Below are 25,804 nucleotides of genomic sequence, written 5' to 3' on the forward strand. Positions count from 1 at the left end.
GTTTGCATTTAGCCTTTTGTCATACTAATCAAATTGCTCTAGTTGATTTGTAAATTTTTAAATAGGCTATTCACCCCCCCCCCCCTTTAGTCATATTAGGACCTTTCATACGGCCATCCCCACCTTCCTATGCTGGTTAGAATCTCCGATCACCTTTGATCAGAGGGACCATCCTTCTCTCGCTAGACCGGGTCGCTACCCACTCATCGTCGACCCCATCGTCTGCAAGAAGCGCCTCACCAAGGTGCTGATGGATGGAGGCAACGACCTCAACATCCTCTACGTCGACACCCTCGACACCATGCGCATCCCCCAGTTAGAGATCTGCCAAGTGAGCTCTCCCATCCATGGTGTGATCCTGAGAACGCAGGCATCCCCGCTCTGGCAGATTGACCTGCCCGTCACATTTGGCGACCGAGCTAACTTCCGCTCGGAGGTGCTTACCTTTGAGGTGGTGGACTTCCTAGGGTCTTACCATGCCATCTTGGGGCAGCCATGCTACGCTAAATTCATGGTGGTCCCCAACTACACCTACCTAAAGCTGAAGATGCTGAGACCGAACTACATCATCACTGTGGGTAGCACCTTCTCGCACGCCTACACGTGCGACTGCGAGCATTTTGAGCTCGCCACTGCCATCATCAACTCTTTCGAGCTCCCATGGCTCGAGGAGTTGTCGACCTCAGCAGTCCTGGACTACAACAAGCCAACCTCCTCGACTGCCTTCCGCCCGCTCGAGGAGACCAAAGCGGATCAGGACCTAGCTCCTGGCCAAATAGGAATGCAAGCTCATCAACTTTCTATGCGCCAACCGTGACATCTTCGCATGGAAACCTTCTAACATGCTAGGCATACCATGGGAGGTCACCAAGCATGCACTATGCCTCATCCCAGGTTCAAAGCCCTCCAAGCAATGCATACATCGCTTTGACAACGAGAGGCACAGGGCCATAGGCGAGGAGATCGCCAAACTCCTGGCAGTCGGCTTCATCAAAGAGGTATACCACTCTGAGTGGCTTGCCAATCCTATTCTCATTAAAAAGAAGTCTGAGAAATGGAGAATGTGCATTGATTATACTAGCCTCAATAAGGCATGTCCGAAGGACCATTTTCCTTTACTATGCATGGACCAGATAGTCAACTCCACCTTGGGATGCGAAATCCTCTCCTTTCTAGATGCCTACTCAGGCTATCATTAGATCGCGATGAAAGAGTCCGACCAGCTCATGACTTCATTCATCACCCCATATGGTTCATACTATTACATAACCATGCCTTTTGGTCTAAAGAATGCTAGTGCCACCTATCAAAGGTTCATGCAGCAATGCTTCGCCGATCAAATTGACTCGCTCGATCAGCCTAACCAAGTCGAGCAGCCAAAACCAATAATCACCATCTATGTTGATGACATAGTGGTCAAAACAGCTCAAGCTTGTGACCTGATCACAAACTTAGCCGCGATATTCATGAACCTCTAAAGGTTCAACTTCAAATTGAATCCCAAAAAATGTGTTTTCGGGGTTCCAAAGGGGAAGCTACTCAGAGACATCATGTTCGAACACGGCATCAAAGCCAACCCCGAAAAAATTATGGCCATCTCCAACATGGGCCCCATACACAATGTCAAGGGCGTACAAAGGCTCACCGGCTGTTTGGCTGCCCTAAGCCGGTTCATCTCCCAGCTCGACAAATGGGGATGCCTCTCTACAAGCTTCTCAAAAAGACGAATGCCTTTGTCTGGACTAAGGAAGCACGGTAGGCTTTTGAGAGCCTCAAAGCATCTCTAACGTCAGCCCCAATCCTCATCGCTCCCAAATGGGGAGAACCCCTCCTCCTCTACATCGTGGCAAGCAACCATGTCATGAGCGCCGCCTTGGTCGTCGAGAGGGAGGGGCCAGGACACCACCTTAAGGTCTAGCAACCCATATACTTCATCGAGGAGGTACTCACCGACCCCAAGGTCTGGTACCACCAGGTGCAAAAACTCCTATACGTCATGCTGATGGTGACCTAGAAGCTCCTGCACTACTTCACAAACCATGAAGTCTCGGTCATCACTTCATACCCGCTCAAAGACATCATCCGCAACCGCGACGCCGCATGATGAATCTCCAAATGGGCACTCAAGCTAATGGGCCATGACATCAGGTACATTCCCTGTACCACTATTAAATCTCAGGCTCTCATGGACTTTGTCACCGAATGGATGGAAGTCTAGCTTTCGACCCCGGACGTCACCCACAAGTATTGGATGATGTACTTTGATGGGTCCATAATGGCACTCGGCTCGGGGGCTGGAGTGGTTCTGATCTCCCCAGATGGGAGTAGGCTCCACTATGCAATCTACCTCCACTTTTTGGCCTCAAACAACGCCATGGAATACGAGGCCCTCATCAACGGACTATGCATCGCCATCGAGCTCGGCGCTACGTGGCTCTACGTCCGCGATGACTCAGAGCTGGTCATCGACCAGGTTATGAAGGAGTCCTCTTGCAAAAGCCCCCTCATGGTAGCATACTGCTAGGAGGTGCGCAAGCTTGAGGACAAATTCCAAGGGATCGAGCTACACCATGTCCCCCAAAAGGACAATGAAGCCGCTGATTTTCTTATGAAATTGGCGGCCAGGCGGGTACCGTCTCCGAATGGGGTCTTCGTCAATGACCTTCATGAATCATCTACTCGCATCCTAGAAGGACCAATCTAGACACACCCCGATGCCAACCCAGCACTCGGGGGCTCCAACCCCAGTGCCTCCGTGACGATGTTGCCATGCTGGCGCTCGATCAAGCCAACTGGTGAGCGCCGCTACTCACCTACCTCCTTGAGGAGGTTCTTCCACCTAAAAGGACTGAAGCATGATGGATCGCTCGATGTGTCAAGACATTTGTCATGATAGGAAACAAACTCTACAAATAGAGTCTGTCGGGAGTACTCATGAAGTGCATCCCTACTGACAAAGGCAAGTAGCTCCTCCTCGAGGTCCATGCCAGAATCTACGGACATCACGTGGCCCCGAGGTCGTTGGTCGGAAAAGCCTTTCGCTAAGGTTTTTACTGGCCCACTACACTATGAGATGCAGAGGAGGTCGTCTGCAGGTGTCAAGGATGCCAGTTCTACGCTTGGCAAACTCATTTGCCAACACAAGAGCTCCAAACCATCCCCATCACCTAGTCGTTCATGGTCTGGGGCCTCGACATGGTAGGACACCTCAAAAAGGGCCCGGCCGACTTCACTCACCTACTCATAGCAGTCGACAAATTCACTAAGTGGATCAAGGCCAAGCCCATCACCAATGTCTGCTCAGAAGAGGCAGTCAAATTCTTCCTCGACATCATCTACCGATTCGGTGTTCCTAACTGTATCATCACTGACCATGGAACTAACTTCATCGAGAAGAAGTTCATGGACTTCAGTGATGGATATGACATCAGGATCGACTGGGCCTCGGTCAAACACCCACATACTAACGGTTAGGTTGAGCGAGCCAATGGCATGGTCCTCCAAGGACTCAAACCGTGCATCTTCGACCGACTCAACAAGTACATCAGGCAATGGGTTGCAGAGGTCCTAATGATCCTCTGGAGCCTGAGAATGACCCCCAAACCAATCCATAGGGTTCACACCCTTCTTCCTAGCCTACAAAGCTAAAGCAGTGTTGCCCTCCGACATCGACCATGATGCCCCAAGAGTGAAGGCCTTCGACCACGATCGAGCCATGGAGGCTCAACAAGACACAGTCGACCTACTCAAGGAGGCCTATGAGAATACTGCCATCCACTCTGCTCGATACCAGTAGACTCTCCACAGGTACTATGAGAGGAAAATCAGAGGAAGGACCCTCGAGGTCAGAGACCTCGTACTTCAAAGGACTCAATCGACCAAGGAGAAGCACAAACTCTCTCCACATTGGGAAGGACCCTACACGGTGACCGAAGTGATATGACCGGGCACCTACTGACTGAAGGACCACAATGGCGATGTTCTCACTAACACTTCGAACATTGAACAGTTACGTCGTTTCTTCCCTTAAAAATTTGGTGTTACCATTTTCTTTCATTTAACGTTTGCTCCTACAAAGCACCCCGGCCAAAAAACTTTTGGCTCAGGTCACTCGGGGGCTCCACGAGGGTGCGATACCACCTCTTTTTTTCTTTTTTACTATCTCATGGTAAATACTTTTCTACCCAAATGAAAGGATAGTCAATTCCTTTAATTGCCTTATGTAACTTTGCTTTAAACATTCTGACTGATCACACCCTGCCACGACCTATGGTTATGAGTAGCTGAGCCTTGCGGGCCACGGTCAGGTTCTTAAGGTTGCAGCCTATGGTTCAAATGGGCAGGTGCGAAAAAGAAAGAATAAAAAACAAAGTTATACTAGGGTAAAAATAAGGAACAGATGGGACAAGCTTCCCCGAACGAAGTAATTCATCACAAAACAAAAATTGATGTATTCATGAATACGAACTGTTCACACGGGGGCTCCCCCATGAACTTAACTTTTACATCTACTAAACTACTTTTACTCTAATTCCTACTTTGGTTGACTGGTGGCATCAGCTGACGGCGAGACCGGTGAAGGTAGGGGCTACTCGCTCCCTGGCTGGATGATGCTTGGCTCGGTCGGAGGTGGGGCAATGTTAGCTTCTGACCCAGGCTCTGCTCCATCCACAGGCTAGATGGCGTCTTCTTCACACGTGCCTTCAGCTACGTTCGTGTGGTGGGCATCCATCACCCACTGCGTGGAGACTTGCTCGGCCACCAATTATGTGTGTGGCAGCAAGCTTTCCCTAAGCGCATGCATGGCCTCCAGGCTCTAGCTGTCGGCATACCCACTATAGATGGCGGCGAAGTCCAGGTCTGGTGGTGCGTCGCCACCAAAGTCAGCACCCCCAATGTCTCATAGAACATCCCGTTGGTGATGAGCGCCCACACTTTGTTTGGGACCTCCGCCAGTCGGATGGTGGGCATGCTAGTGCTCGATGCCAACCCAAAGACCTCCAAGACAACGACCTAGGCAACATTGCGAACCTAGTCAAGCTCCCCCTCGAGAGCATGTCACTCTTCAAAAGACTTGGCCAGCGCCTCCACATTCCGGCCAATCATCACCCTGGCCATCTCCAGGTCCTGCTCCAGTGACTCAACCTTTCCACCAAGTTCTGGAAGAAGGATGACGTGCTTAGAAGCAAGTTAAAGGAAAAAACAAGACAACAACCAAAAGCAGAAAAGGTATGTACCAAGGCAGGTGTTCTTAAGGATGGAGAGTCCCTCCTCCTGCGCACCCAGCCTTGGAACACGAGCACTTCTTGGTCGACCTCCGATCGGGCCGTTCGCTCTGACTCTAGGGCCTTCTGCTCCATCTCTAGGGCCTCTAGGGAACCCTAGAGCGTCGCCTTGGTCTCTGCTAAGGACTTCAGTAGTGCCGCCTCAGTCTTCGCCTGGCGGACCTTTGTCGCCTCAAGCCCCCACTCAGCGGCGGTCGCCTGCTCTGCCGCGGGTAGCTCCTCCACCTATGCCTCTGTCGTCTCGGCCACCTGACCTTGAGACTCACGATGGGCAGACTCTAGCTTGCACTCAAGCTCGGTGACCCGCCGCGACATTGTGGCCTTTAGGGCATGCTCCTGCTAGAGGAAGCAAGACTTGTGGCTCAACATCTCCTCCAAGCCCTACAATACAAGAAGCAAACATGCTGAGCTAACCAGTGGAAGACCAAGGAGCCAAGGACAAATGTAGAAAACCTACCTCTGCGATGTGGGGTAGGTCAATAGTAACCGCCTACTGGACGAACTTGACCCGCTCTAGGGCCTCCTCGAGCTTCACCCTAGTTTGGGTGAGATCGGACTCCATGGCGAGTCCTCTCCCCCCAAGCATGTCCCAGAGCTGATCCTCCTGCTCATCTCAAAGGATGAACCGAACCTTACTTAGGTCCTCGGGGTAGGGCCACACTAGGTTCAGTAGCCCCCAGCCCACTAGAAGGCTCAGCCGATGATGGGACCACCGCTAGCTCCTGCGACGGTGCCGGTGACTCCACCCTATCACTTGCTTCACCATCGGAGGAGACCTCCACTATCTCAATTTCACGGCCCATCGATGGACATTCCTCCTTCGACCAGGCCGCGTCTCCCCCTAACACCTCTAGCTTCGACAGGGAGAGCGAGTCGTGTGGCCCTTCGACTGGCGAGGTAGGGAGCCCAGTCTCCCTCCCCTCTTCTGTCGTAGCTGGTGCGGGAGGGATCACGAGGGTCACCTCTGACCTAGCCTCCACCACCACCGGGATCGCCACCATCACCTCTGCCATCGCCGCAATACTTACGACCAGCTAGGAAGCACCACCCCTAGAGGGGGAGGACCCGTCGCCACTGGCCTGCTCTCCCTGCCACTTGTCGTGGCTCGGTATAGGCTAGGTGTCCACTCCACCTACACGGGAGTTAGGGCAATGCTCAACCTCATCAACATCTGGCCGCTATCAAAACAAGTACAGGTTAGTCATGCTAAAAAAACTCAAACTATGAGATCAAACAATACATATCAGGACATAAGTGGCAGGGCTCTGAAGCCCCAACCCACTGGCAACAGGCCCGCTGGGCGAGGACCGCTCATGGGCCATGACCTATGCCCCCTCACTTTGACTAAGGGGAGTCAACCCGGTTAGTTCCCGACTGGCTTATGAGACGCTGCGGCCACCGGCTCAAGGTGCGCCCACCAGAGCAGCTGACGGGGCATCCCCCCATTGAGGGTCACGTACCGGTGCCGGCCCTGAAGATGCGTGGGTGCGAGCCCACTCTTCTGACCGCCTGGCCTACCCCGAAGCAGGCGGGGACAAGGCCGGCGATGCCTCCGAAGGGCGCGGCGACCACGTCTGCTTCGCCTCCTGCTCGCCGACGGCGTCTGAGCTCACGGCACGCTTCCTTGGCATGGGAACGTCGTCGTGCCTCTCTGCCTCTCGCTCACCACCAGTGGACGTAGCCGTAGGCTCTTGATGCTCCACCGAGGTCACGATGACCTCCCGGTCCCCCTCATCCTCAGAAGAGCTCGCGTCGTCCCCCACCTCTATGGGTCCTCTGACTCGAGCTCCGCCTCCACATTGCTCCTACTTTCACCTACCAGGACCCATCAGGTGATCTCCACCTCCCTTCTGTGCTTCCTCTGAGCCTTCTCAGCTCTCTTCTTCTTCTTCTCGACCACCGCCTCCTTCAGGGCGGCTTGCCGAGCCACGCCCTCCGGCCCCTTCAGAAGATATGGCCAGAACTTGTAAACTCCAAGTCCCTACGAAACAGATGACTCAAAGTCAAGATACAGGAGAGCAAAAGGGGAAAAGAACACTGAGTAAGGAGAGGGGAGCATACCAGATTGGACAGCTTCATGGCGTGAAGAGGTCCGGGCTTTCCATCAAGGGTCTCTTTGGCGCTCGTTGCAGCACCCGATCAAGTTGACTCCAGACCTCGTCCATCGCCAACTCCTCCGGTGACACACGGTCGGGGTCCGTCGGGCCAGTGTACATCCACATCGGTCATGTCCTTTCCACCAGTGGGGCAACCCAATGGCGGAAGAAGGTGTGGAACACCCGCACCCTATCAAGGCCATGCCGCATTAGCTTCTGGAGCTCCACCCTGATAATCTCTAGCTTCTTGTTCTACCAGCAAGCGGAGCCCCATGACCAGCTCTCCTGCCTCTCCAGCCTCCTACCGGTGAAAGGCAGGAATGGCGCCTCTGCCAAGTTCCTGATGTAGAACCATTCCCCGTGCCACCCCCGATTGGAATCAAAGGGGGTGTACGCAGGGTATGAGCTCGATGAGCTCAGCTTCTTCTATAGGGTGAAACCACCAACCGGCATGGTCCTAGCTAGCTTCCCCTCCAACAAAGCTTGCCCAGTGAAGATTCGCTGAAAGAAGTCCACATGCGGCTCCATCCCGAGGAAGGCCTCACACACGGTGATGAATCCAGCGATGTGCAGCACCTCAGTCGGATTGAGGTGTTGCAGCTCTAGGCCCCAATCATTGAGGAGCCCGCATAGGAACCAGTGCGTGGAGTATCCTAACCCACACTCATGGAAGGCAAGGAAGGAGACAACCTCGCTGGCCTGAGGTCACGGGAAATCCTCCCTTGTAGGAGCCCTCCAGTACGCCACCTCCTTCGGCGACAGCACCCCCTTCTCGGTGAAGGCAGCCAGCACCGACTCGCTCATGCAAGATGACCTCCAACTTGACATTACGCTCTAGATTCATGAACGAATCTGTGAGTTTCTCCTCTCCCTCGCTCTCCCCTTTTTCTCCTAGGAACCGCTGTGGCACACGAACGCTCTTAGCAAGAAGGAAGAAGGAGGAGAGGTGACAGATGGGGAATAGGCAAAGGAACAGGACGAAAGCCCTCTCCCTTCCCCTATTTAATGAGGAGACATAGTAGTTGGGGAAAGGTGAAGGATTGGGGTGAAACCCCTCTCCCTTCCCCCATTCAATATGATGGGATGCGGTGGGACGCATTCTAACTGATGGGATGCACCCTGCCCGATGAGACAGCGCCTGGTTAGACGGGACATGGCCTAGGCATGGCCCACCACTACCACACATGAGGCATAGGAAACAAAACACAACTACACATAGGCAGCTCTCTGCCTTCCCAGGCAAGACTTGGAAGGGCCCAACAATAGGATCTTCGCTAATGAGAGACCAACGGGCTTCCTAAGTCAATCGGATGGCTTAGGCAAAAACCGAGGGACAGGTAAGGAGTAGAGGGATGTCCCATGTGGGCCACGACCGACTTTGTCACAAACGACAAGCGCGGACCCCATTTGGACATATTCGATAAAAACTCCTCAAGCCTGTCACTCGAGTCGGCAAGGTAACTCTACCGATCCCTCTTACTTTATTTTTCCTGATGCATGATCATTCATTCATCCATTCTCATACACGCATTCATTCACATAATCATTCATTCATCCCATACATCCAAAGCATCGCATATGCAGCTAATGTATCACAATGCTTCATGTTGCGTCATAAAACGGTAGTTGCCTCATTCAACATGAGCAACAACCGACCAGGGTTTGAAGGCTGGCCCACGAAGGGCTTGAGATTGCCCCACGTCAAACAGAGCTAGGGAAGAAAATGCATATGAGCCCCAGTGGCCCTCGCCCAATCTGCCCTGAAGTAGACAGGGTCATCTCAACCTTCTCGTTCGATCCTAAACCTTGAGCCATGCCCATAGAATCTCCATCGAGGGGAGGCCAGTGGGCCACCTGGGTCGACCACCAGAATGACCCGGGCATCTACTAGGACATGGGCTAAGGAGCAGTGGAATGCCACATGAGGACTATACCAACCCCATCACGAACGACGGACCTAGATTCCACTTGGACATGCTCATTAGCGAGCTCATCAAACGCGTCGCTCGAGCCATCGAGGCAAGCAACGTTAGCTCAGCCCCTCTAGTTGCAGAAACCACAAACGGGGTAACGCACAAATCTAGACCAACCCCTGCCAAGCCCAACGGGGCTCGGGGGCTCAGGTCGCCCGACATCGACTCGGGAAATCAACCGACCGCGCAGGTCGCGGGCAGGATAAACATGGGTGAACACCTTGAATGACAGTATGTGGCCCTAGGGAAGAGTACCAAGATGCTTAGCCTCCAACCGACTCACCAGTCAGACATAAGCTCAGGGGGCTACACCCACGGGTGCGCTCGCGCGCACCCACAGTCGAAACAAAAATTCCCCCATTGGCTAAACAAAAAAAACCCTAGACAATTCTACCCGAATCACTCGGGGGCACGGGGGCTACACCCGGGGGCACGGGGGCTACACCCGTGGGCGCACTCGCGTGCACCCGCTGTCAAAATGAAGAATTCCCCCGCTGCCAAGACAAAAAAACCCCAAAGACGATTCTACCCGAATCGCCCGGGGGGCTCGAGGGGCTACACCTACGGGTGCGCTCGTGCACACCCGCCGTTAAAGACAAAAATCTCCTAGACGATTCTACCCGAATCGCCTAAGGGCTCGGGGGATCCTGTTAGGTTCATAAACCTGGGGTCCCTCATGGACCTGCTTCTCAGCAAAAGCTTGGCCCAACAGACGACGTTGTGAACGACGCGCAACTCCTGGGCCGGCCCAAAAACCTAACGATAGTCCAGAAGGGCGATCTCTGACTGGAAAGCCTGGCCAAGAAGAAGACCGACACTCGCTTCCGACTCTGGCCTGCCTCTCCAACCAGAAGGCCTGGCCAAGGAGGAATGACGCTCGCTTCTAACTCCGGCCCACCTCTCCGACCGGAAGGCTTGGCCAAGGAGGAACGACGCTCGCTTTTGACTCTGGCCCGCTTCTCTGACCGGAAGGCCTAGCCAGCTCACCTCCGACTCTGGCGCTCACTTCTGACTCTGGCCCGCCTCTCTGACTGGAAGGCCTAGCCGAGAAGGAGCGACGCTCACCTATGACTCCGATTCGCTTCTCCGACCAGAAGTACATCGAACCTCTGCTTACAGCTCTTCTCCAACCGGGATGCCGGAGCCGACTGGGGAACGACCGACCGGGGATGCCCGCTTGGTGAAGACCCAGAAAACGGACAGGGCATGTAAGGCGGGGCGCTCCAGTCAACCACAATATCAAGGACCGTACCCTGCACACATGTAGGACATTACTATCAGGCCATGTCATAATGGTACTTTATATCCTTCCAGACATGTCAGAACACCAACAGTGTTATGGGCGCCGATATTTATCCTACAGTATGGTAGGCGCCGAGATCGGCCGTACCGAAAGATCACGATGGAGCCTATCACATGCATCCGGACATCAACAGTGTTGTGGGCGCCGACAAACCGCCTTGTACCCGACGGCGTGGGCAACAAGACTAGGTAGCACACACACACACTCTCTCGTTATCTCACACTCTTTCTCTTATAAAGCCATCTCCTTCATCTATAAAAGGGGATGCGCTCTCTCCAAAAGAACGACGGATCAATTCACAAACGATTCAACCACCAGCGGATCGAACAACCTATGATTCGAACGATTCCAATAGAGCACACGCTCAAATAATCAGTGCACGTAGGAGCTCCCATCTCTCTCGGCCCTTCGGTCCAGAGTCCGACCGGACCTCTTGCACCCCCCATTTTACTCCCTCTCGTTTGTAACCCCATAGCAAACTTTGAGCACCTAGGCTCAGGAATAAAGTCACCGACCAACTCAAACTGGACGTAGGGAATGTTGCCTGAACCAGTATAAACCCTGTGTCATTGAGTGCTATGCCACATTCGATCACAACGTACGGCAAAACTATAAATATTTATGTGTTGGTCACTTTCTACACCGACACTTAGAATCCCCATCTCTATTGGCTGTTAATAGACATTTTTTGAGGCAGGCATATTTAGAAGAAGTCCACTACTGTTTTTTTCTCGAACAAGCCCATAGTGGCATGTATTTCATCAAGAGGAAAGTACGCTGCTGTTATTTATTAACATAGGTTGGCGTCCTAAGGTGACTGCCTCTATAAATAGTCAATTAATAGAGATGGACTCATTAGGATATATGTCTTTGTAAATGATCAACGGGAGGCGGGTGTTTTCCTGAGACCCGTTTGACCATTTACAAAGGCGGCTCCTAAAAACGTCCGCCTCTAATAATCAAGAAGCATGTTTGTGAAAATGTAGTAGTGGTTGTTGTTTTCTCGTAGGTGAACTAGTGTTTTTCGAGAACACGTGCGTAGACGTGTGTTTCATTAAGAGAAAAAGTTGCAAAATACAACACGACGCAGCTATGAGACCCCGTAGCATAGACTACAAAACCACAAAGAAAGTGGTTAGCAACCTAGACCACCTAGAGCTATAGAAGAAAGAAAGGTAGTAAGAGAGGTACCCTCCACCTCAAAATCTAATTGACTACACCTATGAAAGGATGAATACACCAACACAAAGGTTGCTAACAAGGGAGATGAAGCCGTGGTGGCAAAGCATGCACTGAGATGAGACGAGACAAACATCCAACAGTACCACAGTAAAGCATCCACCAGAGACGACGTGGCAAAGTATCCGCAAGTGGGAGCGTCACACGCTCAGCATCAAAGCATTTGCCTGAGAGGGGAGACCAAAGAGACGTCGGCGGCAAAGCATCTACCTAAGCAACAACGGTGGCAAAGCATCCGCCAAAGAGAGCGACAACGGCCAAGTATCCGCTGCGAAGAACCGAGTGACTATGGCAACACCAAACACTATGGCAGGAGACCAACGCAAATAGAAGGTTGAAGCACACACACAAGCACAACACAGCAAGGAGCAACTCCGGCAATGGCACGACTGACAAAGTGCACCAACGAAGCCTTCAAAAAGGGGATGACATCTGTGGACGACATCGACGTTGGGAGAGGCACACGGGAGGGACTTTCGTCCCCAAACTTGCCCCATCAACTCCTACGATGAATACAACCTTTGATGACGCCTCCAAGAAGGTGGATGGCACTGGCCGCGCCACCGTCGTCGGCCCAGAACAAGAAGTCGGGCAGGGTTTTCACCCAGAGACTATTCGACCGCAGACGGTGGGGAAGCCACCATGTGCTCAGGTGCCGACCGCACGCACCAACCCCAATTGAGCACAGGAACAGCGCGCAGGCTGCGTAGCATGGCGAGGCAGACGCCATCACCAGGGGCACCAAGGATAGCATGGCAAGTCAGCCGCCGTCACCAAGGACGCCAAGGCCCTGGGGACGAAGCAGGCGAGCCAGCCGTGCTACCTCCCGGACCTTGGTGACAACGCCACCACCGCAATGAGGCCCAGGCCGCCCCACACGCCGCACGTTCCACCGGATAGCTAGGAGAGGCAGAAGGGGATGGGGGAAGGGGGCACGCCGGCTATCACCAAGGCTATCGCCCCCCGTACGACACCCCGTGATTTCCGGTTCCGAGGAGCCCAGAAACCGAAGGGGGAGAACCACTGTGCCACCATCGGCTGAGCCTGTTGACACCATGCGAAGTCACCGATCCGGGGAAGGAGAGGCTAGATCCGGCCCTGGATTCCACACGAACCGCCAGATCGGCCAGAGAAGCAAGGGGTAGAGGAGTAGGGGTTGGACGGGTGTGCCGCGACTAGAGGGCACTTTCTGCGGGCTGCCACCGCCGCACGCCTGACGGCAGCGGCAGCAACTGGAGAGGTGGAGGGCTTTGCCACCCCCGAGCCCGCGGGCGCTTGGGTGGGGTGGGGGGGGGGGGGGGGGGAGGGGGGGTGGGATTACCCCCGCTCCTAGCCTCCTAGGTGAACTAGTGTGTCTGAGACGAGGATTGAACTTGGGCGTTGCTGCCACTTCCTTCGTCTCAGAAAAAATAAAAGCCGCCGGTTCCGTTCGTACTCCGAGCCAGTGAACTGATGACCGCAACCCGCGAGGTCGCGACGTAGGCATCATGCCAGCGTTAGCATTTGAGAAAGGAAAGCGCAAGTCTCTGGAGTACATGTTCGAGTTGTCCATGTCAGAATTAGAGAACGTATCCGTTGTGTTGGCATGGAACCCAATTCTCAAAACGCAAGGCATGAAGACGAACTCGTCCATCTAAATTATTCTCGAGCATGATTATTAGAAACAGTGCCGCTACAGAGCACAAAATGACAGAATACATAGCATGCCACACAGATTTGACACTAGCAAAATTATGCAGCCTCTAGGAGGATGCTAGGATGTCACGCAAATCTGAACGTCATCTCAGCGCGCGGCCCGCTGCCTGTATGGCCATGCATGCTGTCAGTCTGTCATCATGCGGGCGGCGGCGGCAACTTGCAGGGGTAGTAGCACAAGCACTCGTCGCTCCCAATGAGGCACACTCCAGCACCCTTGAGCTTGATGAAGCAGTTGCCGTTGCACGCCTTTTGGTCGCAGCCACTGTTGGACAAGATCTTCAAACACTTATGGTCGTGTGGGTACTCCCAGCTCGCCGTCGGCAGCGGCGCTGGCACCGGTGCTGTGCCTGTGCAGATCCCTGCAGGGAAGAAATGGAGATCAGATCACTACGTACGGTATTGCTATGAAGTATGAACTGACGCTATGGTCGTGTGGTGGAAAACCAACGGTCCTGCTGCTTATGGATCGTTACCTGTTGACAGCATCGCCATCACCATGGCAAGGACGAGGAGCAGTGCTCCATGGTAGGTTCTCATTCTCATGGCCAGTGGGATGCAGTTGTTTGATGGTTTTGCTGTTGATAGTTTTCGAATGCCTATATGATTCTCAACGGTTGAGGTGGGGTAGTTTTATAGTGGAAAATTCAAGATTTTACATCATTATTTTCTTTACTAATTTCATTTTGATAATCGGCTTGGAGTAACTGGTTGCGAGATTCCCTCATAACTTGAAACGTTCCAGCAAATTGTGGTTCTTGTTTGTATACTTATAGCATAGTATTTTCTTTCTTTCTTTGGGTGTCAACCAGTATAGATACTTTCAATTGCTGCTAAACAAAACTATGATCTATTTATTACATCCTGATTTTGGCTACTCCCTTCATCCACAAATATAAGGGGTCTTGAGATTTACGTACATGACAGATTAAGCTAGATATGAAAAAAAAACACATGTATCACAGCCCATATACATGTTTTGATAGGTAGTACTCCCTCTGTGATTCAAAAAAGAGAAAATTAAATTCACCATATAACAACTTGACAAGTGGATGCAGATTAGTCAAACAGTTTGTGAACTGCTCAAATAGTTACAATACCTTGACAGATTGGTATATGTATGGTACAAATGCTGCTATTGTGATAAAATATGTATTCATATCATATATTAGGCGCTAGGATTATTGCAGGTTTGTGGCACGTGCATTATGTGTGAGGTTAGTGTGGAGTGTTTATGGTTTTGGCAACCATACGATGGACATCACGAAGCAAGTGCTCCACAACGTCCATCACCTAAGCCACTAGCGATAGAGGCCTCGTCATCAGAAGCCAGTGCCTCTCCTCGTTGATAGTTAGTGCCTATAGATTCAAAAAAAGTTAGTGCCTATTATTCTTGAACTTTGATCCTTTATTCTAATCATGCCAAGGTGGGTATTGGTTCATAGTATTAATTCATAAGCTTGTAGGACCGGGGTCACGGTGTTTCTCTGTTTTTGCTACAACTACTCTGCTCTTGGCCAATATTATGATACTACAAGTTTATGATTTTATGGAAAGATGATCAATAGTTTGTTGTCAAATACCGGAGTGGTAGCATAGGGTATTGATGGTCTATCGTGTAATATAAATATTATATCTTTTTTGTTCAAAATAGAAGGTTGAAAATTTTCAGTGCAAATGTTGTCATCTTTTGTAAATTGCAACCAATCTAGTATTATTTCAGGTTTGATTTGTGATGTTCATACAAGCAAATTATGAAGATTCATATCCACGGTCTGAAGTTACTGGCATTCTGGTTTGTACTGCTAAAAATTAGGAAGATCATAGCTAGGACAGACCACTCCACCACAGAGTGCAGTAGCAACTCAGCAGATGTTGTGACAAAAACAGGTAGACTTGTTGAGGCCATAAACTGGACAACTGACCACTACACAATAATTGGCAGTACAGGATAAAGGCAAATTGAACAGCATAATGTACTACTATAACAAAAAAACTAAGGTTTATTCTAACACACACCACTGCAACAATATTTTGGGTAGGAGTGTCAACCATCAAACCCAGGTTTATATATGGGCTCTATGGCCACAGGCCCACAATAGTATTAAACATTCGGTACCTTCTAATAACAAGCCATAAACTAAGCCAAGGATGAATTGCCTGAGAGACGAGACCACACCGGACACTAGGACCCTAGAAGCCTGGATCACCAGCTATGGTTCGCAAACCGTCATCTCATAACTGGAACCCTATGCTGACTTCCATTATGCATCCCAGCTTGCGCGCTTGCCTGCCCGAAGTGGCCAGAAAAACTGAGATGGTGGCTTGGGTGCTGCAAGAAGGCGTCATCTCTGCGCAACATTGGAGTCACAGTGAAGGCAAGAGCTGAAGAAACAGCCTTCTTGTTACTGTCATGTGAGGCCATTGTTTTGGGTGCCGCGCCACCACCAAGCCGTAGATAAGTTGAGCCTGAGGAGCTTGTGCCATTTGTGGTGGACCTGGTGGAGGCAGTGTGAGACTGCTGTTGCTGCTGGAGCTGCTTAGTGTTGAGGAATCGTCCACCGGAACCTCGTGCCCTCTTCATTGCATGAAGATGCCTAGACTCATGAAGGTAAGGCTGCCATGAAGATTATATCCAGCATTAGGCCAGGCATAAGAGACTAATGACAAAAGGTTGCATGTTGAGAGATGGGACAGCAAGATCAAAGTAAATAAGGGACTAATAATGCAGACCTTTCGGGCTTTGACTAGCTTGTTCTGAGCCTCTAACTTGGCACGTAACTGTCTTCTGCGAAGTATCCCATGATATTGTTTGGGATTCACGTATATGGGTTCATTCTCTGCTAATTCCAAAGGTAAGGGAATTCTTGCGGATGTACCCCCAGCAGAAATTTGGGAACGGAACTGCTTTAAATATAACTGATCAGACAAAAGCCACAAAAGTAGTATTTTTATAATGAAAAATCTGATAAACAGGGTGCATATATGATGGACGGATGCCTCAAGATGTCTGGATAAACACTGGTATGTAATGGAAACCTAGAGAACAATTTTTGTAGTACAAGTCAATTTAGACAAGTACAAATAGCAGCAACTATCTGGGAGTTGCCAGCTCACTGGTGCCTGTAGAGTCATTGTTAAGGAAAGGTGCATGGCCTGAAAGCAACGATTTGGACACAAATTATTACACCCCACCCCACCCCCCATGCCAATGTTTTGTTGATATAACCAGCCAGGGAACTGATGGATACTGGTCCTTTTTCTCAGTTTTAAATAGTAGAATGATTTATGAAATAGTGTATTTGCATAAGGAAAATTGCAAAATCAGTGTCAGAGTTGCGCAAGTAGACAAAAATTGATTTCTATGATCCTAGCCTTCAATATTATTCATAATGGGAGAATACAAGCAGCTGCAGCCATCTTATAACTAGTAGCCACATATTTTCCTTTATGGTTATGATCATACCTGTTAGTATAGCACAATGTTCTCAAATAAAAAGGCAATGTAAATACGCTACAAGAAAGGAATATGTGATAGCTTATGCATGCTAATGCAAGGAACTAAGGATCCGTCCAAAAAATGACTGCTTGAAATGGAAAACGGATAAGGTACAAGGCTACTAGTCTACTTTAAGATTCTATGTTAAATCATGGTAGGATGATGGGCCATTCAGATAAATAACAGATACTTCAGAATGAACTGAAAACTAGGAGATTTCCTGAATAACATTATTATGTGAAATTTCAAATGCATGAGACATCAGCACTGAAGTTCAAAAGGCCTTGACAGATTTTAGTGCAACGATTTAGTATAAGGGCATACCACAGTGGCAGCGGTGGTGCCAGACTCATAGGCTGACCAAACACCTCCTGAGCCAGAATGATTGTACGGGTATGAAATGCAAGCCTGTGTATAGGCAGAAAATCAGATCAAAAAACCCTATTTAAAGAAACGAACTCTTAAAAAATAAACTAGGAAGGTGACTTTATCAGTATTGAAAAAAAATAAAGTTCGATATCACCATAAGTCTTACTATTGTTTGACCGTAGTCAATGTTTTGACTTGCAAATGGAGGTTGCTTGTTATCAAAACTCAAAGTTGATCTCATATGATCATTAACTGTGTTTCCGAAGGAGTTACCTGATAAAAGAAATGAAAGCATTGTTTTGCTGCATTAAATTACTAAAATAAATTTGAATGTGCAAAGGATCCTAAACTCAAGATAAGTAACAACATCCTATGAATATATAGTACTTCCTCCTTAGGTGTTTCTTATACTGACACAGTAAAGGCTAAACTGGTCTCTTGTTATTGTCATTTTATTTCTACCTAGTGTGGCTTATGCCTATTTTGGAAAGCTTTTCCCTAGAAAGCAAGAGGAAGAAAATGGTTACTCCTAGTGGGAAAAAAGTATATATCTTTCTGTAAAGTGTTTTATCAACTCTTTTAGTTTTGTTCCACAATGTCTTTATATGAATATTAAGAGTGGCCAGGTAGAAACTAAATCTATATGGATAGAGTTGCCTTGAAAAATACTATATAATGTTATATTTTCGGTAAAATTTAAAAACATGTCACAATAGAAGTTGATGGTTAAAGACTTCAAATTATGTTATAGCAAGCTAGAGACATTTCTGCAAAAATGTTTAGCTACTCAGCAAGAGCAGAAAGCAATGTGTGTTCCCTGTGGTGAGGTTGGGAACAAGTATCTTACTATTTGAGCTAATTTTTAGTCACAACTCACATCCTCTATATATAAAATAAAATGGAGTCACATATGATTGTTAACGCTATGACACTTACACCATAAACTTATGCTCTAAAAAAAGGAACATGCATAGACATAATGTTTATTCGATGCCCTGAGATCCACGTTCATTGTGCGTTTTCTCTCAAGAAACATGAGCAAGTTGGGCTTCCCTTATGGCTATGGGACTGAGATGCTCCATTTAACAAAAAAAATATCTTTGATCCATCACCAAAAGTTTCTAAATCATAACAGAAAACATAATACTTGGAAGGTTAATCTTCCTATAATGCACACTCACAAACTGGATAATAGAAATACATTCTGATACCTGAATTACTAATTTAAGTTTGATAGCTTCACCTGGGCAGGCCTGATCTCATGTGTTTTTCAGGCAACAAATTGCAAATCAAAACTTCAAGAGACTAGTACTATAGTTCACAACTTCACTAGCCTACGAACATGTACACATGACAAGGAAACCTGCTGAAAAAAATGTACACATGGAAAGAAAAAAAAACGTAAGTGGAAAAGAGCAAACGGAACCTAATTAAAGATGAAAGCCGGGAGATTAGTGACGAATGGCATCAGTTCTGATCCACAGAACATGCTGTGCCGAAAGAAACAAATGGCACTATGTAAGCACATCCAGGAATGATTGCTACAAAGCAATAACTAGAACTAAAACAGTATATACGATGATATGATCCCAAATCCCAAGAACATGCACACAGATAAGGCAGGAGTACCAAGACTAATTGTGAAGGACAATTCCAAGTCTCCAAGCTACCAGTCCATGGCAAGGAAGGCAAGGGAACGCCATTTCTGCCATCGAGTTTAAGCACTATCATGTTAGAGATCCTCCAGCGCAGTTCTAAAGGCATCAAAATAGCAGCGCCCCAAGTCCACGAAGACTAGTCAACCTGTGTGCCCAAGCCCAAGGGACATGCAACCAAATCCGATAGCACACATACATAACCCCACATCAAAAGAAGATGCTTAACTGCAAAGAAGAAAGAACACAGCCAAGATCCTAAAAGATTCCACAACCTTTAACAAATACAGAAACATCTCATCCGCTATTTCGGAGACCAAGAACGCATGCGGGGAAAGAAACAAAGCTCCAAGAAAGCATGGCTGCAGTATACCAGAGCAATCCAGGGACGCGTACATAGCGGACCGACACAGCAACAGGGACATTAGTTGTCTAGTCCTATGGATATGGCGGGGAGAGAGATGGAAACCTTTGGAAGCGGGAGAGGAAGACGAAGAGGGGAGAAGCATGGCTCCCACGCGCCTCCCTCGGTGCGTCCGCCAAGCAAAGGCTGCTCTCTGGTCTCTGCGCCTTGCCACCTCCCCGGCGTCCCTTCCTCTGGTCTGGCCCCCTCGGCTGCATCACTCCACTTGCGCTGTTCTTTTATCCCTCATCTTTGTTCCAAGGAGCCCCCACAGCTCTCTATTCTATTGCAAATTTGTATGTCCACATCTGGTGTGACACTTTTTGCTATGGCAAGTGGGGGCAGGGAGAAAAACTAGTAGAGTAGCAAGAAGAAGATGCCGATGGTTTTGCTCCCCAGATGGTTTTGTTGTATTATCACGGCTTCCAGGGTTATGTCAGGAACGAGAGAAGGTGCAACTGTTTTTTAAGGGTGGTTGTTGGTTCTATTAAGAGAGGAAATCAATTTGTAGATTCTAGATCCATCAAGTATTTATTCATAAATGTGTGGAACTAATCATACAGGCATATTATGTATTACTATGACCAACCTCGCGTGGTCTGACCATGAATTATAGTTACAGTCACTTATTCTTGGAAAGAGTAGTAAATTGATAATGGCGAACCTTATGTACATAATGCACTAGGGACAATGATGACTTTTCGAACTTTGGCATATTTTTCTTGGAGAATACAATGCTTATAGTTTACTTTATGACCATTCTAATATGAACACTGCAATAGTTATTCTTGTGCAACTAAAACAAAAAAATGTAATTTAATTTCTATTATCTATGAATATCATTAACATAGAAGTATAATAAGATGGGTTGTGGAAAACATCAAAGATGTCAAGGCATGTTAGAATTTAACAGTACTATATTAATTAGAAAATGATTTATTCTAAGGGAAAAAATATAGAGAGACCACATGTCTCTTGTAAGATAACAGATTATGTTGCTTGTTTGCAAGATTTGTTTTGTTGTCTTGAGTGTTGTTTGTTTTACTAGTAGAGGGGACCAGTTCATATCGATACAATAGATTAAGTAAAAAAAAGGTAGTTGTTGCCTGCGCTAGATTGATTGTAGCAATAACAATTATTTAATGTCGACGAGAATTATAAAATGACAATGCAATAGTGCAATTTGGTGCGCATAATACAATTATGGCACGGCAACTTTTCAAAGTTCGGCATACTTTTTCTTGAAGAACACAATCCTCATAATCTACTTTACTGTCTTGTTCTTTGGCATACGAATATTGTTATAATCGTAGTTGTTAAGTTACCTAGAAAGAAACACTAACATTATTTCCTTCCATCCACATATATTTTTAAAAAAATAAAGCTATTATGACTTGTAGGCAAATAATGTGTGTCTAGTCACGCTAATGATTTAATTTGAATCATGTTGAATTGGTAGTATACTGATCAAGTAAATAAAAGAGGGGAAAAAGTATTGTCAGGCAGAGCAGACTTAAAAAAAAAAAAAAAAGGAGAGAGAACTTTACATCTCAACTTGCAGCAACCCCCACCCCCCACTGTTGGGTCTTGATATGGTGGTAGTCATCCTCTGTCACATCTGGAAGTCGAGGAACACCCTGATCTTTGACTCTGAGAACATCACCGCGCTTGGGGGGCAGCGTCAAGCCGCCAAAGACCTTTGGGCCTGCCGTTTCAAATGACACAGAGACCTCGTCCTGTTTTGGAGATATTTTGTGACAGTCTGTTGCCTCTACTTTTCCCTCCCTTTCTCAAACTGTTTCTCTCCTCCTCGCCCCCGGTATTTTGTATTTGCCTATACTTTGCCATCTCGTTCAATGAAAGTAGTGGGACTAACACCCCCCCCCCCCACCCCCCCCCCCCCCCCCCCCCCCCCCCCCCACACACACACACACCAAAAAAAAAGAGAGAAATGACACTAAACATCATGAGCACCAATTTTCCCAATTGGCAACGTCAGGCAGTGACCCATCCCCTAAGGTCACCGATAGTTTGTTGGGGCGAGCATCCAATGGCCCCAGTGCAGAGGGGCCTGGTTCGATGAATGGGTGGCTAGGTCCCAGTAGTTTATTCGTGGGTTACCATCTATTGCAACGTTTGTTATTATTAATAAATACTCCTGGAATGGAGGAGTATGGCTTCTGCAACCCACAGCCTCGGCAATGACAGTGTGAAATTGGATTAATCTGTTATCTTACTATGTAAGTAGTAGATATATATAGTATGTGTCTGTTTCGCAAAAATAAAAATAAAAAAGGCTAAAATGTTATGTGTCGGGAACATTTTCTGCGAGGTATAGATTCGGTAGTAGTGGGAGAGATTGCTCAAGAACATTGAAAAATAGTTCTCCATCATACCGAATCTGATTTAGTTGGGAAATAGGATAAATTCGGTGAATACTATATATAAGACATTAGGTGTATATATACAAATTCGTACATTGCTTACAAGTTAGCCGGTCAAGACTAGTATAATAGTACTCCTACTAGAGAAGGCAAGTGGCAATAGCCAAAAACTGCCGACACCATGGATGAATTAGTAGCACTGCACATAATTAAAGTTGGAACATATTTTTTTTATACATAAAACTAAGAAGTAGGACCACTTTTATAATATGGAGAAAAAAATAATTAAAGGAGGTCTATAGGACCACAGATAACTTTCACACGCTATTCCTTGCGCTGTAGCACAACTGGGAGATGCATCTTTTGACAAGTCATATATGCCTAAATTGTTTCAATTTATTGAAATATACTCTCTCCGTCCCAATAGAATACATATTTTTTTATTTTTTTATAAATCAAATTGTTTTTTCATTTGATCGAATCTATAAAAAATACTAACATTTATGATGTGGTATAAGTATCATTTGGTTAATAATAGAATATATTTTATAATATGTCCATTTAAAGTCATAAATGTTTATAATATTTTATATAAACTTAGTCAAACCTTTAGTTTGGAATTACATTTTTTTGGATGGAGTTAATAATAATAATGTTGTGTCTGGTGTGTCCTCTTTCAGATACTCCACCACCGGAGCTGGAGCCGTTGGAAGGAGCCTCAAATCATAGATCCTCTTCCTTACACGAGAAACGGCTCCAGCTCATCCTTTGTATATCCAAAAACATATTTCTCTCCCCAGCTGTCTGGTGTGGTTTCTCCTACTTCTTTTTCGAAACTACTGCCTCAGCTGAGCTGCACCAAACACGCCATAAGAATCCTACATTTGGTCCTTCTGCATTTTTTTTTGTCAGTTCTTAGTGTCTTTGCCTGCCTTGACACGATCGACAAGTTGACAAAAGATTATGGGCCTTAGTTTCTGTGAGGCTCAGGCCGGTTTCACGGAAACAGAGTCATTGTCGGGGCGCCTCAATAACACCACCCATGCGCGGCAGCCATGCAAAAATAAAAAAAGGATCCTCTTCTTCCCGTCGCAGTATATAACACCACCGACAAGGCTACAAGCACTACCAAAAGCACCAGCAGTATATTATAACACAGATACAGTACATATATGTTTCAGAATCTCAAGTTTACTAGTAGCAGCAGCAGGCTTCAGAATAAGGGGAAGGGCCCCATCCCAATGAGAAACACGAAAGAGCGCGAGCTAGCTCGTGCACACAGCTCGCTGCCCCATTAGATGCAAAAACTGCAACTTGTGCAGCCGTAATGGATAGCTCCGTGCAACTTACATTTTACAATGCCGAATCGGGCACCTCCTCCGGGCCACCGGAGCACCAAAAAGAGAGATTAAAGAAGGAAGCCTGCACGCAGCCTGCCGCTTTGGGGGGCTCCATTCTTGCCCATGCGTGCCTCTGCCTGCCAGGGTTCCCAAAGTAGCAGCATAATTATCCCCAGCGCTTCCTATATCTGCCAAAGGTTGCCTGCGCCGTTAGCTTTCAAGATACAGTCCACTCCAATGGCAATGAGATCTGGGCAGGGCAGGCTGCCTTTCTCCTCCATGGAAAAATAGGCAGCACTGTGTACAGTGCCGTGATAACTGAAAGCTGCTGGTGCTCCAGTTTCCAAAGGACATGCAACAAGTGCAAGGGCGTCAGTACTAGCTGGCCTATCACTATCAGGAATGTTTGTACTTGTACCCTGGATGCAAAGCTTCGGCTGTCCACTGAAACGACCTAGCTTTTTCCAACGTTTGTTTTCTCATCAGGAGTCAAGATTATTCACCGGGAAAAGGGCGCAAAAACCACAAGTTCAGCTCATCACCACTTCTGAAAAAAGAGTGGTCGTCACTCGTCTGTACATGTGCAGAACCTCAGTGGAGTACTTGTCTATACAAATAGCCTGTAAACCAAGTGGTGAATAATTAATCCTTTCCTTTTTGTTCTTCAAAATATTCCGATTTTTTTATTAAAAAAAAAAGAGAGGAAGTGATGCCAACGGGAATATGGGATCCTTTGACCCTTTCAGCATTCTGAGAAAGTTAGCCGAGGTATATTCAGCACTGAACAGGCAGGCAGAAAGCACAGATGGATGGACGATGGGCCTACACAAAACCTATAACAGCGTATGCTGCTGCTGCTGCTGCTGAAAGACGCAGACTCAGGCCTACACCGAAGAGCGGCAATGGAATACAGTCATACAGATACATGTAATGTAACAAGGATAATGGCTATCCTTGTCCCAGGGAAACCATTAGATTCCCGTCAGATTCAGAGTGGAACGCCATGCTTCAGTTTCGCAGCGCGGGCCGCGGGCGACGCGGACCGCAGGCAGAGCCGGACCTTGGCCTCTGGGCTCCTGGGAACAGTTGGGCCACCCCACAAGATACGGCACACATGGCCTGCTAGTTGCCGAAATCGGTTCAGTGCGCGGCCTACCCTATGGGCTGGGCTCGCTCTCGCTAAATATAGCACAGAGGGCTAAGTGCCTACCCTATCTGGGCTGGGCTGTGCTCTAGAATGAAACACTTGCAATTGGGAAACACTTCAAGGTGGCCCAATTGACAGCCTCGATTTGTACACCTCTACTCAATTTAGCTTCGACTATTTCAAGTATTCATTATATTGAGCTTCTTCGGGATCAATCCATGTCACTGTCTAAGTTTGTAACATTTTCTAGAATAATATTCTCATTATTAACTTCTTTTATTTTAGATAATGAAATAACATCCGGCTTCATCCGACAATTGAATCAGACCAAAATTATTATAGGACTCAAATGTTTACAAGCAAACAGTCTCATACACTTAGTTCATAAGCCTAGAGACATAAGGCTAGAAAACCACTCCACTGAACTGTCGTTAACCATTGGTTGTTAAGGAGGCGCGCTCTCAAAAGAACCATGTCCCTACACCACTAGTAGGGAACATATGTAGCACAAGCCACCTCTTCATAGCCCTGATTGAAAAATATTTTTATAAGTTTTCAAAAATAAAATAAAATGATGTATGAACTTCGCAAATTTTGATATGCAAACTCAATCTAGAAAAATCCAAATAAAAATAAATTTCATGAGAGGGTGAACTGTTTGTATACATTTTTTCTAGGATTACTTTGCATATCAACTATTGTTGATGAAAGCACGCTATAGATGCACTAAGGATATACATTTTAAAAAAAAATAAATGAAAACTGCTGGGTATATTTTTTTAGGACGTTTTCTCGTTTCGACCCAAAAAGCCACACAGCAAAGTGCAAGCGCGAAGCGCCTAGCTCAACTTGCACGCAGAGATGAAACGGTCGAGAACCGAGAATGCATGCAAACATTGCAAAGTCTGCGGCACCAGCCATTTCCAACATTGCCATCAAGATGTACCTACGCCCTGTTTGGATCCATGAAAAACTTTAGCGCAGCACTATTAGTTTTTTTTTTTACCATAGTGATCCAACACATGGGGCTAAATGTGGACAAATGGTTAAAAACGGGGCTAAAATTTTTTGGTCTAAAAAGGCCTTAAACTGAGCTAAACTCTCTCGGGGCGGGCGCTAGACGCCCCATACCCTTGCACTCCCCACTCACGCGCCAGTATGTATGGCTGTGCATAGATAATTAAATGAGGACAAATCAGTCATCGTAGATTAGAGAACTAAAATTTAGGCCATGGATCCAAAGAGACCATCAAGCTAAATTTTAGGGGCTAAACTTTAGTCTTGACTGTGATCTAACACCACCCTAGCAGTTCTACGAGAGCTAAAACCATCACAAAAGGCCCAAAAGTAAAAGGGGCATAACTTGTCTCTTTGATCATACAAACCACCGACACAGGTAGTTGTTCATGATCATCG

The 25,804-nt window shown here is 47.6% G+C and overlaps 2 protein-coding genes across 2 annotated transcripts; one reads left to right on the plus strand and one right to left on the minus strand.

Annotated features, from left to right (window-relative positions):
• The first annotated feature begins 250 nt into the window (after positions 1 to 250).
• On the plus strand, positions 251 to 817 carry LOC136466199 (uncharacterized). Its single transcript, XM_066464631.1, has one exon. It carries the CDS (start codon positions 251 to 253, stop codon positions 815 to 817), a length of 567 nt encoding a protein of 188 aa, XP_066320728.1.
• A 14,727-nt stretch (positions 818 to 15,544) lies between these two features.
• On the minus strand, positions 15,545 to 19,727 carry LOC136464625 (nuclear transcription factor Y subunit A-5-like). The gene is made up of 5 exons (XM_066463576.1): positions 19,584 to 19,727; positions 17,626 to 17,732; positions 17,415 to 17,498; positions 16,325 to 16,495; positions 15,545 to 16,208 (listed from the first exon to the last, which is right to left on the minus strand). The coding sequence occupies exons 1-5, from the start codon at positions 19,621 to 19,623 to the stop codon at positions 15,822 to 15,824; spliced, it is 789 nt and encodes a 262-aa protein (XP_066319673.1). The 5' UTR covers positions 19,624 to 19,727; the 3' UTR covers positions 15,545 to 15,821.
• Between the last annotated feature and the right edge of the window lie 6,077 nt (positions 19,728 to 25,804).

This window comes from Miscanthus floridulus, chromosome 7 (assembly GCF_019320115.1).
Source record: "Miscanthus floridulus cultivar M001 chromosome 7, ASM1932011v1, whole genome shotgun sequence".
NCBI classification, from domain to species: domain Eukaryota; kingdom Viridiplantae; phylum Streptophyta; class Magnoliopsida; order Poales; family Poaceae; genus Miscanthus; species Miscanthus floridulus.

Bases quoted from the DNA above. Each gene is read 5' to 3' on its own strand.
- LOC136466199 (XM_066464631.1), top strand. From the start codon at position 251: ATGGATGGAGGCAACGACCTCAACATCCTCTACGTCGACACCCTCGAC.
- LOC136464625 (XM_066463576.1), bottom strand. From the start codon at position 19,623: ATGCTTCTCCCCTCTTCGTCTTCCTCTCCCGCTTCCAAAG. The intron at 17,733-19,583 runs GTTTCCATCTCT...TTCTTTTATCAG, and splicing joins TTCCTCTCCCGCTTCCAAAG to GTAACTCCTTCGGAAACACA. The intron at 17,499-17,625 runs GTAAGACTTATG...GCCTATACACAG, and splicing joins TTGACTACGGTCAAACAATA to GCTTGCATTTCATACCCGTA.